General features: G+C 42.1%; 1 protein-coding gene across 1 annotated transcript in view; it reads right to left on the reverse strand.

Annotated features, from left to right (window-relative positions):
• Positions 1-16,113, reverse strand: part of ALK (ALK receptor tyrosine kinase) — a 591,773-nt gene that overhangs the window by 409,321 nt on the left and 166,339 nt on the right. Inside the window, exon 2 of the mRNA XM_008162272.3 lies at positions 13,355-13,474. Coding sequence (XP_008160494.2) covers positions 13,355-13,474 — 120 coding nt within the window. The remainder of the gene's footprint in view (positions 1-13,354; positions 13,475-16,113) is intronic.

A 16,113-nucleotide genomic window follows, 5' to 3' on the forward strand; every position in this document is an offset into this window, starting at 1 on the left:
CTCCTTAACCCTCCTCTGACTCAGTCTGTGTGGGACAGGGGAGTCTATTTTACAGATGGAAGTCAAAGGGATCAAGGGCTTCAGTGAAGTGTTTAGCCTTAAGTAGCCCAATGGCAGAGGAAGGTTCCCACCCAAGGGAAGGGTTGGAAAATAACATTCACTGAGTCCCAGCTCTCTTCCAGAGACTATGCTAGGTATTGTCTTATGTAACTATATTTAATCTGCAAAAAAAAAAAAAAACAATGAGAAGTGAATGTCCTGTTTCTACAGAGTAGAAAACTGAGGCTCAGAAAGATTATTCTACTTGCTCAAAGATCAAAGGACTTTCCTGAGGCAGAACCAGAATCTGACCCAGGGCTGGATAATGAAGACCCAGGCATTTTTCACCACACCTCCACAGCTTCAAAATCTCAACCCACTTAAAGTAGCAGCAGTGGAGATGATAAAGAGCTTGATGATAGATCAGACATGTGGGTAAAAAGAAAAGCTGAAAAAAATAATGACTCAAAAAAGATCTCAATCCACTATTATATTTTGGTTATTGGACCCAAAGTCTGCAACCTCTTCAGATCTGCAAAGTCTCCTACACTACCCTAAGAGGACAGGTAGGTATTTCCTCTGTGTCAGACCCATTTTGCAAAGTGACTGTGATCTTCAGAAGAACCCAGAGATTTCAACCCTACCTTATGTACCTGTTAGGAACTAGGGGAATCGAACACAATGAGAAAAAGACATACTTTCCAGAATTTGCCAATCACATAGTTGAAATCACAACTACCCACCTTTTAGCCACTCCCATCATGAAAGAAAGATAAGGTAATGGAATCTCCTGGAAACAGTTCGCCTGCTGAGAGTCAAGTGCTATAAAGGGAAAGGTCTTGGCAGGGCAGTGGTGATGTTTTGGGGTTGGTCTTGCAAACAGCAGCTGAGGGACCTCAGGAGGTCTATTTATCTCTCTATGTCTCATTTTGTGCATTTGAAAAATGAAAGAAATAGAGCATACACCCTCTATGGTGCCCTCCATCTGTGAAGGTCATTTATTTTAAAGGGCTCATTCTGGGCCAACACAACCAATCCTATAGACTGTCAGTCAGTCACTTTCACTCTGTCTTCCTCTAAATGAAGGCTTGTTGCTATCCCTAGAAGCAGATTCCCCATGGAAGGAGGCTGAATGTGCCTCATCCTCAATTAGGACTCAGGTTATCTCAAAATTCACTCTCAAATAATTAGGAAGGAAAGTTCAGATAAGTTTTACGGATGATTGTTCCAGGTGAATGTGTGTGTGTTTGTGTGTTTTCATGCATTTTTATCAGTTTGTACCTATATTCTGAACTGTTCCATTAGCAGTTAGCTTCAAGACATTGTCCTAATATAAAAGGCAATCATTCAGAAAACCCTATGGTGACCCTGCCCAGAGAGATGCACAGTTCTCTTATCAAAATTCCTTGGCTGTAAATAAGTTGGCAATGACCGCCCACTCTGACACTGAGTCTGAGGGTGGAAACCTAGCCTCTCGGTATGTGTGAGACTATCAGAGTTGTCATGCCCAAGGCCTATGCCTAGCTACTCAGGCAGAGACGGGGCCTTCCCAGTCTGGGCCGCATAGAGAAGACTGCATGTAAGTTCCAGGCACAGTCCATAACACCCTGGAAGGACAGTAGGGCAATATGGTGTACTTTGGACACTTAGATCTTCCCTTTGGTGGGCTCTGGAAATAGACTGACCTCAGGCTCAAAAAAATTCCTTGAGTCAAGGCCTTTTGTGTCTTCTTGATCTTGACCCTGGAAACCCAGAGACCTCCCACTAGTTTCTTCATTCACTTTAGTCAATTTCAATTAAGGGACAAGCAACCTCCTTTCGTTTTTAAGACACCTGTTCAAAGGCTGACCAATTTCCAGATGACCACAGGGTGGCAGGGGCTTTAAGAGCAACTGCCCTGGGGCAGTCATAGGAATCCACTGGTTAATGTCACACAGACTCAACCCATCACAAGGTTTGGAAGCAAATGTTACAGAGTGAAAACCAGTAATAAAAACAGAGAAGAACACATGTTTATCAATCCCACAGGTACTTCACCCTTTTTCATTTTGTCTCTTACTACAAGTGTTTCAGAAGTCAGGCTTAGGATCAGACTTACTAGTAAGTTCTTGACTCTTGTGTGTGTTTATAGAAGAGTCCCAAGCCCCAAGGAGAGGACCCATGAAGGTCGTGGAAAGTACTTTTCATAACTGGTAACATTTACTGAGGGCTTTCCGGGTCAGATGCTATGTCAGGAACCCTACATCATTACCTTATTTAATCCCTATGAATTAGTATGATGCACATTCAGTTACATAGTTACATATTCCTAGAATATAGGAATCTTATCCCTATTTAACAGAGGAAGATACTGGGGTTTAGAGAAGTGAAGCCACATGTTAGGTTACCAAGATAGGAAGTGATTGAGTAGACCATCACTGATCTGCTTCCTCCCTGGGACACCTGAAGCCTTGATATCAGTATCTATAAACAGGAAATTACGACAAAATGGTAGCAGAAATAGGTCCCCTCATTCAGAGCCACAGACACCAATAGGGGCTGAGACCTGCAATGAGGCAGGACAGGAACTGAACCCATGGAGGGATAGGCAGGGCCAAGCTGGAGGCAGGACAGATGCCAGGGCATCTGAGCTGTCTGAAAGGACCTGATACCACCTTTATAAAGTTGAACGTAGAACACCCTAGTGAGAAATGAATCAGAGTACACATTTCCCAGATGCAAGTTTTAATCCCATTGGGTATGTGATTCAGGAAGCCAGGGCTACATGTACAGTAAGGCCCAGGGCTTAAAGTTCCCATCTAGATTTCCTGATGTCTTCCAGATATCCGCTCTGTTTCTTGGGTAAGGCTAGGGGTCTCAATAGAGGGAACTGAGGGTGGGGTGTAAGGTTTCTATGGCCATCAGGGGCCCAAGACAGAGTTTATCCAACTGGATACTTGGCCATGGGATCTGCATCTGAAACAGAATTATCAGGTTTGCTACTAGTTTAAAATATGGCAATATGACTGTGATTTTGTCTTGAGGTTATTTTCCTTTCTCTAGTTACCTTGACCTGATGTTTAATTGCCATGATGCAGATAGCCTTGATGTTGGGCCTGCCACTCCTCACTGGTAAAATGGTGGTCTCTATGGTACCACCCAGCCCTACAATCTTTTCCTATGTATCTATGCCCACTTGTGTTATTCATTAAGTGAACTTAATATCATCATGATTCTTTCTCAGGGATAGAGCCCAAGACCTAAAATTTGACTCCAATTCTGCCTCCTGTCAACTATGTGGTATGAGGGATTGGGGGTGGGAGAGGCTGCTCTCTCCCTCACTCTCAGACTTGGTCATCTCAGTGATAAGACTAACTTCCCAGAACTGCTTGGAAGACTCAATGAGATGCTGCATGTGCTTTGAATGGAGAAATTCCCAACTGATTCAGAATTCACACAGTCATGCCTTTTTTAAACACAATTTTGTGTTTACCATGAAAAATGGCATTCCAACTGATGGCGGATGACCATTCCTGGGTATTTTGTTATAACATGGAGGTTAGTATGTTGACTTTAGGTGATATTCACAGAGTCAGAGGCTATTAAAACTTGAAATTACATTTGAGATCAATCCCATTGGACAGATGAAAAACAAAACTAAACAAAACAAAAAAACAAGACCCAGGCAAGAAAAAAGGCTTTCCCAGGGTCAGGTGGCTGGTCAAAGAGTCTCTCACATACAATGTGGAGGGCATTTCTACTCAGTGTGAAGGCCTTGCCAAATGCCATCCTCTCCCAGCAGCGCCAGGCCCAGGCCAGGCTGAATGTCAGTTACTAAATCACCAGCTCTCACCTCCTCAGGCTCAGCTTACTGCCACACTTAGGTTGAGGCTAGATTGCTTCATGGCTGGCATAGACAGATGCCAATGTATTCCTGACAAGCCTGATTTGTGTATTCAACAAGGATGATGACAATTCTCTTACAGGTGAATTATACAGTTCTCTTAGAAGTCAAATAACAGAGCTTCATATTTGAAGCTACAGTTGATTATATAGAGTCCTAGAAATCAGCATTCTCAAAGCACTGTCAGTCCTTAAAGACAACTCCCAGCTCAGGGAACTTCCTAAGTTGCCACAATCCTGAGGCACAAGGCAGGGTCTCCTTTTCATAAGTGCTTCTCCAGAACTTCCCAACTGTTGACTTTCAGGGTCATGAGGAACCACTTGCCATTGAGAAACTGAGGCCTAGAGACATAATGAAGTTTGTCCAAGGATGATTAGTAGTTAGGTTGCAAAATTGGTACTAAAACCCGTTTCCTAACCCTGTGATTTTTATTGGTGGTATTATTATTATTATTATTATTATTATATTATTCAAAGCTGTGGGTAACAAACAAACAATACCTTAAAGAATTAGGAAATTTCCAAAAGTCTAGAGTATGCTTTTCTGGAATAAGCTAGCAAAAACATACATGGCTATGTTTCAAATAATCTCCAATAAGGCTTTCTGGATTCTTTCATCCTACATGTACTCCTCTGCCAACAAGCTGCGTTTGATGGTTGCTGAAAGCTTCCTGCTAGAGAGCAGATCTTTGCATAGACCAGAAGATCCGGTGAGAGCAGAGGGAGGGAAGCAGTGGCTTACAAGTGAAGGATAAAGATCACCAGAGCCTGGCCAGTGTGTTTCAGTGGTTGAGCATTGACTCGTGAATCAGGAGGTTTGATTCCAGGTCAAAACACATGTTCAGGTTGTTGGATTGATCCCCAGTAGGGGGCATGAAGGAGGCAGTCAATTAATCATTCTCTCTCATCATTGATGTTTCTATCCCTCTCTCTCCCTCTCCCTTCCTCTCTGAAATCAATTTTTAAAATCTTAAAAAAAAAAATCACTAGAGAATTCTTGGAAACTCTTCCAACTTTGGGCCAATCAGTCCCTGTTTTGGGGCAATTCATGTAACCACTTGAATCTTAGTTTGTTTTTTCTGTTTGTTTGTGTTTTTTTTTGGGGGGGGGGGGTTGTATAAACCTGAGGTACTTATCATAATAATTATGCTGATAAAGATAATATCTGCTGTAACAACCAAGTAAGGACATGAATGTAGAAGTGCTTTCTTAACAATGAGATACTGTGTATGGATGTTCTTACTACCTTGGTCTCCCTGAGCCTCAGATTTACCACTGGAAACTGAGGTATTAGCTGAACTGACTTTACCTTGGAGGACCCAGGTACCTTCCTCCCTTGCTCTGTTTCAGATCCAAACTTCAGGGGATACCCCGGTGTCTGGGGAGTAATTAGAAGCATAGATGATGCATGGAGTCAGGCTGCTCATGATGAAAGCTCAGTCACTTTACTAGGTGGGTACCTCAGGGCAAATCATTTAAATTCTCTATGCCTTACTTTTTCATCTGTAAAATGGAGATTAAAGTAGAGACCACCTCAGGGAATTGTGAGAAGGATTAAATTCAGTTCTTACACAAGCACCTACTAGTAGAGCAGTGACTCCCATGTGATTTTGTATGAAATGATAGCCATCATCCCTGTGGCCCTTTGGATGGCTCCATGGGTCTGTTGGCAGAGGAGAGTGCCCAGCACTAAAGGCAAACCTTGTTGCAAGTCCTTACGTTCTGGCATGCTAACCAAACTTCCCTTTGGAAGTGAAGTCACATTAGACCTTGAGTAAAGAGAGCTGGATTATAGCCCTGGCTCTGTGTTATTACTTCAAGCATATCTTTAACCCCTCTAGGCTCAGTTCCTCATATGAAAAAATGAAGTGGAGAAATAAAATTATTCTCAGGTCTCTACCATCTCTATCATTCTAAGACTAACTTCACCTTTTGGGCAGATGGCCAAAACAGAATCCCAAGAGTCCTGACTTCCAACCCAGGCTCAAATAATTAGGAGCTTCTACTGTCCCCTTTCTAGGTTATCTCCCAAAGAGGCACTTAGCCCACCAGTCACCTTTGATATCAATCCACCAGCTGCCATCAACATCTGGTCATTCACTTCATAAAACTAAGTACCAAACCTGGCTCTTGCCTGTCCCTTCCCACAACCATTATTCATTTGTCATGGGGCCCTAGAACTGAAATCATACACTTCCTACCAGCTTGTTCCTTAGAATGCATCTGGGAACCAATCACCCAATTCAAGACATCTGTTTATCTCACTTACAATCAATCTGCAGTAAAGAAGGGCCAAGTCTCCTTCAATCAATCAATTATATAAACACAGCCTTGGAAGACAGTCTTGGAAGATGCTATATAGCATGCATGCCCACATGGTGGGAGATAGGCACCAAACACTTAATTGTCATTTCTCTTATATGTGGCCCTAAAAATGATACAGAAAAAACAAATTGGACTTTGCTCATCATCCCAGAACAGAAAATGGAAAGTAATTAAAATCGTAGGCATTCTAAAGTTACTAGCCCAGCCTCCTCATTTATAGATGGGAAAACTGAAGGTGAAATGAGTGACTTGGCCAAAGTGGAGTGGCCTAGGGTCTGGAGAAGTAAGAGTGTGGAGACCAGAACTCAGGTTGGACTTTCAGTCCAGTTCTCAGCCTGCAATTTCCAGGAAGCATCATGGAAGCAACCATACAAGTGGGGTCTCCAACAGAGTTAAGCAGGCTCCAGAGGGCATGATAGAAACCCTAGTACAGTGGTCGGCAAACCACAGCTCACGAGCCACATGCGGCTCGAGAGCCACGGTTTGCCACTCTGTTGACTAATGAGTTTGCCGACCACTGGGCTAGACTACATGTTACTGTGTAGTTGGAAGCTGTGAGGACTAGGCAATTGTGCCATATTGTGTGCAAAGAGGTAAAGGGTAGTATATGACAGTGGTCGGCAAACTCATTAGTCAACAGAGCAGCAAATTGCGGCTCGCGAGCCGCATGTGGCTCGTGAGTCGCGGTTTGCCCACCACTGCCCTAGTAGTATGTATACTGCTCAGCATGACATCCATCCAAATGAGATCGTTCCTGAAACCAGAAGGCTGGCAGACAGCTCTGAGGAATGCAGCATCCACAACAACCAGAGGAGGCTGTTGGTCATAGAAGGTCTCTACCTCAGAACATACAAAATGACCCTCCCATTTACTCTTCTGTCTCTGCTGCTAAAGATCTGCTGGAGGATGGAGGTGAATAAAGAGTTCATTTCTGATGCCAATCTCAAAAACAAGCAGATACCAGGTTACATGTGGGCCCACATGGCCTGGATTTGAATCTCAGCTCTGCCATCAGCCCTAGGCAGATCACTGACCTCTCTATGCCTCTTTCCTCATTAGTAAGATGAGGCTATTTAACCAGATTGCTTTGGGTCCTGACAGCTTGCAATTTTTATGAATTTCTCATAGACCAAATTATTCTAGTCATCTATTCAAATGCTTGTTAAAATCCTATTAATCTGAGGTCTCTTCTGATATAAAGTTTTGCATACAAGGTTGCTCTTGACAAAACATTTCATTTCAAGAGGATTTTCTCTCATTTTTCTCACTCTTGATCAGTCATTTTCCTGCATATGTTTTGGACACATGCCTTTCTAGGCTGGTTAGAAATGCTCTGTATATAATATGCAGATGTTCCAAAGCTGTCAAAACAAAAATTCCTCAGCTCACTCATGTCTACTGAATATGCTTTTTAAGATTAAGAGATAAAATAAACCTTTCCAAAGTAGTTAAAGCCACAGTTTTGAATTCTAAACCCAAGTATGTCCAGCCCAGGTACTGTTCTCCCTTAAAACATATGTCTTTCCTGAAACCAATTAGAATGAATGACTTTAGGAATAGAGGACTGCTGGGAACATCCTATCCTTTCATAAAACAGAGACCCTAAGGGGTTGAAAAGCTCCAGGTTGGGAATTGAGAGACTTGCATATACTCCTAGTTTGCTCCTGGATTGTTCAGCAAATGTTGCAATTTATTAATATATTTATTAAGAACGCAACTGAGGACAAACACTGAATTACACACTAGGGATGCAAAATGGAACAAGATGTGGATTCCTTGACCTCTAAGGGAGAAATACTACATGTAGGTAGGGATGCAAAAATGACCCTCAGGAGGGAGGTCAGTATTGGACCAAGCATTAGGGAGTCACCTGCCCAGGTATGAAAGCTGACACCAGGCTAGCAGGTGAATGAATACATGGACATAAGCCTAGGTAGCCCTGAGTGATCCTTTCCATGCTTGTCTGCCTGTCTGTCTGTCTTGCTCTCGGTTTCTCTTTCTCTTCCCTCTTTCTTTCCCTTTTGTCAACGCTTTTCCCTCTCTGGCTGTGACAATTGTTTTAAATGGATCTCTCCTTTGACTTGCTTTTCTTGTCCTTGTGTCAGCTGGTGAATCATTTATTATATTTTAACCTGACTTGTTTCCTTTCTGCTTCTTTTTACTAATCTGCTACTAATGTAGAGATAAATTGTTGGTATTTATTGAGTGGTTCTATGAGTCTTCTTTTGAAAGGAAAGAGATATGATGAAGTAGAGCATTTTAAACAAATCTCTCCTTGAAACACCTAAGCCAACTGTTTTTTATTTAATTTCCATGGACTGAGTTCTTTGGATCCCAGCAGGCCAGTGGTCCTCAGGTTGTCAGATGTTCCCTGCTCTTGGTTTTGTATGACTGGCGGCTTTGCTGTCCCCTTTGGGACTCAGTCTTTAGGGTGAATGCATCCAGAGGCCTTTTGCTTAAAGTGTTGTAGATAAAAACACAGAGGCATAGACTAAGAAAACACTTGACTTTCCAGCTCAATGGAGCAGTGATGGGAAGAGGACACAAGAAGTCCTAGCCTATTAGGGCAGAAGAATTGGTATGAAAGCTTTCAGCCCTGACATTGGACCACCAGGGAGCTGGAAGCTGCTTTTCACTGGTGCAGGCTCTTGAGGGTGGAAGGACTGATCACAGCTAGCCACATTAAATATGTAATTTCACAAATGTGATCAAACAGACTTGCTTCCTGAGTTATGAAGCAAATCCTAAAGGGGACTAGAGAGCCTTTTTGTTTTCCACTTTTTATTTAGTGATAGGTTGATTTATTTTTAGGGAGAATTATATTTAATTACTCAATCTTTTCAATAAAAAATGATTAGTAGCAGCAGGGAAAGTAATTAAAAAGTCTAATTTTCCTTTCTTTCCAAAAGTATCAGTCCCTAAATTGGATGGTCCCAGGGGCTTGGAAGCAGGCAAAGTTTTAACAGAACTTTTATTAGTTTATTAGAGCTGTCATAACAAAGCACTACAAACTGGATGGCTTAAAACAACAGAAATTTATTCTCTCACAGTTCTGGGGGCCAGAAGTCCAAAATCAAGGCATTACTAGGGCCATGCTCCCCCTGACAGCTCTAGGGGAGAATCTGTGCCATGCCTTTCTCAAAGCTTTTGGTGACTGCCAGCACTCCTTGGCATTCCTTGGCTTGAGATGCATCAGTCTAATCTCTGCCTCCATCTTTACATGGTGCTTATCCTGTGTGTGTCTTTGTCTGTTTATTCTAATCCAGTATTATTAGACCCTATTTCTAAATAAGATCACATTCACAGGTACTAGGGGTTAGGAGCTCAATATATCTTTTGGAGGGACAATTCAACTGCTGACAGGGACTATAGTCTATGGTGAGGAAGACAAGATGGACCATGGTGCTTGGGCCGAGGGGAGCTATACCCACATTTAGAAAGAGGTGAATTACCTGGCCTATGTGGGACAGTCTCAATTTAGGGATATCAAGTTTTGATCCTACAGCTGCCCCAATCTTGAATATCAGACTTGTCATTCAGTCCATACACCAGGTTAGCTAGGAAATGAGGGCCCCCTCATTAAGAGGAGACTTTATCTTTGAATTCACTTTGTGATGTGGTAGAAAAAGCACTCAACTTGGAGTCAGAATATCTGGGTTCAGTCTTTTCTAACTGTCCACCTGCTCCATAACTTGGGAGCACATAAGTAAAGTTCTTTGGCCCTCAATTTACATTTCTATAAAAACATTTTATAAAATAATATCTACCCACCACAATTTTATAATAAGCTTAAGTGAGAAAAGGGTGTATGAAACAGTTTTATAAAGTTTCAAACTTTTTTTTTCCTGTATGAAAATTATTTCTCCTCTTCACCTGGCCCAGAACCTTTGATTATTTATTATGTTTTAAGTGTTGATTGGATTCTTCCCCACACCCAGAGTGGGCAAACATGAATTACAGCTGGGCAGGGTACCATCTGTTCTGTTGCTCCAGAGCTCAGTAGCCCCAGTGAGTCACCAAACCCCTTGGTGGCCTTAATCTCTTAGCATCTGGAGCTACTGGATGGAACAGATTTTCTTTTAAAACATATTTTTGTTGATTTCAGAGAGGAAGGGAGTGAGAGAGAGATAGAAACATCAATGATGACAGAGAATCATTGATCAGCTGCCTCCTGCACATCCCAGGAATAGAGCCTGCAACCCGGGCATGTGCCCTGACAGGGAATCAAACCATCACCTTCTGGTTCATATGTCAATGCTCAACCACTGAGCAACCCCGACAGGGCTGGAACAGATTTTTATCTGGGTAGGTAGTTAGAGCCCAAGCCTTGTAGTCAAGCCTATAAGTAAGTCTTAAGGCAGCAGAGCTGATGCTAAAAGGAAAAAAGTCTTTCTTTAGATGTCCTCCCTCCTCCAAAGCATAGAGATGAACATGCAGCTCTCTGCTTGTCGGTGATGAAATTAGCAGGCTCCCATCGTTCAAGACAAGTGTCGAGAAAGAACTGAAATTGGGTACCAAATGCCACTAAAGAGAATATATTTTACACAACATAAAAGGCCCCAATGCAAATTAGAAGAAATATAGGGAGACCTCCAAAAGATAGGTCAAATTTTTTCCTTAAGCAGATAATTATAGGCTGGGGGTGAATAAATCTTATTAGCCTCTCTCTACTTCATCTCTTCTCATAAAACACTGATGAAGAGAAAGCATACTCAATTCAGGTTTGGACAGCTGGCCTAAGACAGCTGTCTAGTCGGGATGCCTGTGGTCAGGCTGTGGATGCTCACTCTCGTCACTGCCCACAACTCCTCCCCAGAATGCAGGTGGAGACAGTCAGCCAGGCACAAAACTCCACCACTCAAGTGCCCACATCAACTTACTGAGACTTGGTTACTTCTCACTGTCTGAGGAATGACCTATTTAGGTGGCAATTTTCTAGTCAAATTTCTCCGCCCAAGTTTGAGGCCTTAAAATTAATGAAGTTGTTAATATTTCTTAAAATGTCTTTCATGGCAGGCAGCTAGAAGGTGTGGATTTATCACCACTGATCCTGGTGGCCTCTTTAGTTCATACAGAGATATGGGCTGAGCCCCCCCAAAACATCCTTAAGGAGACAGGAGTCTTGGCCTTAACCCTGGCTTTAGTTTGCTCTGCAGTAGGTCTCAGGGTGAGTACACAACCTCTGTGCTCTGGGGTGAGCCCCAAAGGCACTCTTTGTGGCAATGAGCCTAGCTGCCTGCAGAATTATGTCTCTGTTTTCTGAGCTCTGGGAGAGCAGCAACAAGTCTTACTCACTGTTGTATTTTTATCAACTCCAGCATCTGGCACTAGACCAGGCACACAGAGATGGTGATGGGGGCAGGAGGGTCTTTAATTCAGTCTAAGCTGAATTAAATATGGTAAGAAGGTGAAGAGGCTCTGGAATTACCGCTGCACTCAGTCAAGAATCAGCTCTTCACACCTGTGAGTCAAAAGCAATAATGGTGCTGACTTTGGCTTTCCCGTTAAGCATTGGGCAATCTCTGGCCAATGGTTTGGGAAATCATGAGGATTCTAGATGACAAGGATTCACCACAGAGAATAAATGCAATCTTCTCTGAGTCATGCAGGAGACAAACCTGCCTTTTTTGGACATTCTGTATTTTATAAAAGTTGAATGACTTTGAAAACAAATTCAAAATTTTATCCAGACTGGTTTTTATCACAAATCTGATTAAAAGGCAGTAACAATACAAAGGACCAGATTGCAATTATTTATAGACACTTGCCCTTATTATAAGATGACATTCAATGTCTGACTGAAATAAAATCAACAAGTAATTCTTATCTGGACTCTCCTGACAACTACTGATCTTCCTCTCCCACTGGGGAGGCTTAGGACTAGCAGGAAACCTCCCAGCAGAATATAAACCTAAACTGCCCTAGGGTTTTTGATGCACTTATTTTTTTTTTTAAGTTTGAAATGAAAGGTACAGCTAATATTAACCAAGGCTAACTGCATTATGGATGAGAGACAGCAGTGAGTGGAAGATCTCTGTTAGGTGCATTTTAAATAGCTCAGGCCCAAGGGCAGAGACTGAGCATCAGGAATAGGTAAATACGCCCAGAAGGGATCTAGAACTCAGTGCTGTACTGGGTTCATAAATGCTTAATCCAATCAGGCCTCATGCGTGAGTTCCCTCCCTGGAAGCCTTCTGCATTCATCTGTCATGCACAACTTTTATGAGTGTCTTCTTTGTGATGGGACATAGTGAGGAGCAAACACAGCTTAGTGCCTGCCCTCAAGGGGTCCACTCTAGAGGAGTTCAAAAGAAGAAAAAATATCCACTTGGAAATACATTAGCTCTCCTCCAAAGCTGTTCTTTCCTCTTCAGAGGCCCAGCTCCCATGAGCTGTTAGGATGAGCACAAAGAATAAGGAATCCTATATCAGGTAAATATGGCCTCCTGAGGGCTCCTAGAACAGGACCTAGCAGGCTGAGTAGGCAGATCCCTGGGAGACAAAGTGACTATGAGGAAAGAATTCTGGTTTTGTAGTTAGAGAATCTACTCTGTGTGATCTTATTAAGTCCAGTTTCTACACGTGTTAAAATGGAATGGGCGGGATGTGGCCTCTATCTCTTGAGTTTGTTGCAGAATCAAATGAACTGAAATATCTAGAAATGTGTTTAGGCACCTTCAAAGAGATACTCAAATGTAAGGGAGTCACTTGAGGGGCCCAGAGGACCTGCAACCCTCATAACAACAATCTTTTCTCAAGAGATCTCTATTATTAGAAACAGTCCTGGGTTAGAATCCTATATCTGAAAAATCACCATCAAAATGCAAATAAGCATTACATGTAATGGTTGGTAAGCGAATGTTGGGAATACCATAAAGGCTGGGGGGCAATAAGATACGACAGCAACAAAGCCCTTAGTTTCCTTCAGGATACAGAAAGCATCCTGAGTCTGGAGAGGACTGGCCTGAGTGCTGATGGAAGACTAAAGGCACAGAAAGACTTCCTTTGTGTTTTGGGGGTTGAGGGATCCATGGAGAACAAACTGAAATTCACAGCTTCCTTGAGATGATAATTGTACATCACAAATAACTATCAAAAATATACTTACCATATCGGCTGCGATGAGACAGAAAAGGGAAGGAATCTTTCATTATCCAGGTCAGATTCCATGCAAAAGATTCAGGAACAGGAGAAGGCAGGTTTGTCGGTGACTCTAAGGAGCTGTGACCTGGACATAAAAACAGAGAGAACAATAATCCATCTGTTGGGGATGTGTCATATCACTTTTTATAAGAAAGTTTATAAGAGGCTTTCATGACATCTATTAGAAAATAAGGCGAGAAAGACCAAGCCACTAGAACATTGAATTGACCTGAGGACCTCAACGCACATTTGCTACCAAGGGCAGCCAAACCTAAGAAGTCTGAATCTTGTGACCAAGGGCCTGTCAAGACTTCTGGGAGATGAACTAGAAGCCAGGCCACTTAATGGCTTGGTCTAATAGCTCTATCCCAGGAACTTGTGCAACTTTATAGATAACTTCAATTCATCTCATCCAAATAATGCTTCTACTATACTTTATGTTCAGACTTGTAACTTCATTAAATGTTGCTTATTTGGGTTATCGCCTTATCAATGAGAAGGTTGAAATCGCACTCAAGTTATGAGTTTTTGACAATTACATTATTAAAAAAAAAAAAAAAAAAAAACTAGGTCATGGGTTTTTTCCCAGAGCCAAGAGTCCAGAAAGCCACAAAGGATTAATGTTGCTCATTTGTATGTGAGAAAAAAGGATTGAGAGAAAAAGAGCAAAAGCAATATTATTCTTTTGTGTAACAGTACCTCAAGTGGGTTTTGTGTGGTGAAAAGTAATCTCATCTGAGGCCATATACGTCTACTTGGGGACAGGTTTAAGTTTCTTAGACTTTTAAGAAATTAAATTAATTTACAAATCAAATGAACAGGCATTACATACTCTAATGCAGTTCTTTCCTGAAATCCCCAACTCAGTCACCATTTGCTAATGTTTTATGACAGGCAAGGCTTTTTCTGTTAAAGAAGGGGTGTGAGAATAAGTTCTGTTTGGTAAAACAAATGTGTTGCCCGATACATCTTTCTGGTAGCATTTCTACAAAATGGGTCAGAGGAAATTCACTGAAAGGGGTCAGGGTATATAGAAAGGGGCAACAGGTCTGAGAGAGGTGAGGCCCATGTCCAGATAGGTCTACTTGGGGGCAGGTTTGAGTTTATTAAACTTTCAAATAATTAATAATATGAATTAAGCACATATGGACCAGGCACTATGTTAAGTGCTTTAAATATCTGATTACATTAACCTTTTACAACCTTGTGGATAGGTACTATTGTTGCTCCTCATTTTGTAGCCAGGGAAATTGAGGTGGAGAGAAGTTTAATATTCTGACTGTGGCCAAGAGACCAGAGTCAACATACCAGGTTGATCTGATGCTATCACACACAGTATTTCCACCACCCTTCATGGACCCCCACAAACTATGGCAAGGTGTTCTACAGCTCTCCAAAGGGCCATTCAGGACCCCCAAAGGGCAATGGCTAAGGTCAAAGATCACCACTAAACATGCTCCAGAATACGACAACAGTGTGAGGGTTTTGAGAAGATTCTGGCAACTAATCCCTACAATGATCTTCATGTGAATAAAAATTAGCACTTCTGTGTCTGAGTCATCAGTGTAGCTCAAATTTTTAAGTAATTTTAAAGCAACAGGAAGATCAAACCTAGCTATATTTCCTGGTTTCCAAGTGAGGTCATTTTTCTTAAACATATAGTTTGGGAATGGTATTTACTTCCTGGATGTGAAGCACCAAGCAGATGGGGCTAGACTTCAGGAAGCACTTAGGAATCTGTGAGTGGGCACAGAATGACAGATGACTTTTAATATGGACAAGGGCCAGTTTATATTTTCACGGATAAAAAAAAAAACACAACTAAAATGATTCAAAAGGAAGCGCTCTGGGGACTGAATCATGGCCCAGCAAGACCAATGGGTGTCACTGTGGGTCATCCTTAAAGATAAACTTGAAGCATTTTGTATCAAAAAATTCCAATAAATTATTGGGCATCTTCAAAGTTGAGTACTGGAGAGAAAGCAGAAATTTTTCTCTCGCCCTTACAGGAAGCTTTAGAACTTCTGCCAGCAGGCTGAGCTCACATGATCCTCAGAGGTAGGTGGGTAGTGATTTACTGCATGAGGCTGAGGGTACAAATAGAGAGATCAACCAAAAGGTTGGGCCTCCTCACCTGAGAAGGAAAAGGCTAAGAAAACACAGCCAGTACGGATGAAGTTATTTGCCAATATTGAAAGCACTAAGGCATAGGTGAATTCAAGTCAAAGTTCATGGAATATTTATAAATTTAGAACGTCAAGAAGGAAGCACTTCTGTGTTTAACACGTGCAGGGAAGAGGCTCCCTGTTTCCTTCACATTGCTTCCCTTCCCCCCTCACCCCAGCAGAGAAAAGCGATGCCAAGAGAAGCAATCCATGTGAGCAAGAGAAAGGCTTGATTTTTGTTGTTGTTGGTGGTGGTGGTGGTGGGTTTTTTTTGCTTTTGTTTTTGTTTTTGGTGCTTCCTCTGAAAATGTGAGGAATTTAAGTGAAATTGGCCTGACCAGAACCGATGTATGGGATGAAAGTGTGTGAATTAAGACCCACTGGATCAAGAAGAGTGTACTGGATGCTGGGGAAGAGGGATAAAATGGATAGGAAAGGGGAAAGTAGGAGCAAGAGCTTCCAGGCTCCCAGTGAGGCTCCCATGGACACCACCTGAGGAGAAAAAGGAAAGAAATGCACTTTGGAATGTGGACACTAATGAGATCCCACAGATAAACAC

The sequence above is a fragment of the Eptesicus fuscus genome, chromosome 16 (assembly GCF_027574615.1).
Source record: "Eptesicus fuscus isolate TK198812 chromosome 16, DD_ASM_mEF_20220401, whole genome shotgun sequence".
NCBI lineage: Eukaryota > Metazoa > Chordata > Mammalia > Chiroptera > Vespertilionidae > Eptesicus > Eptesicus fuscus.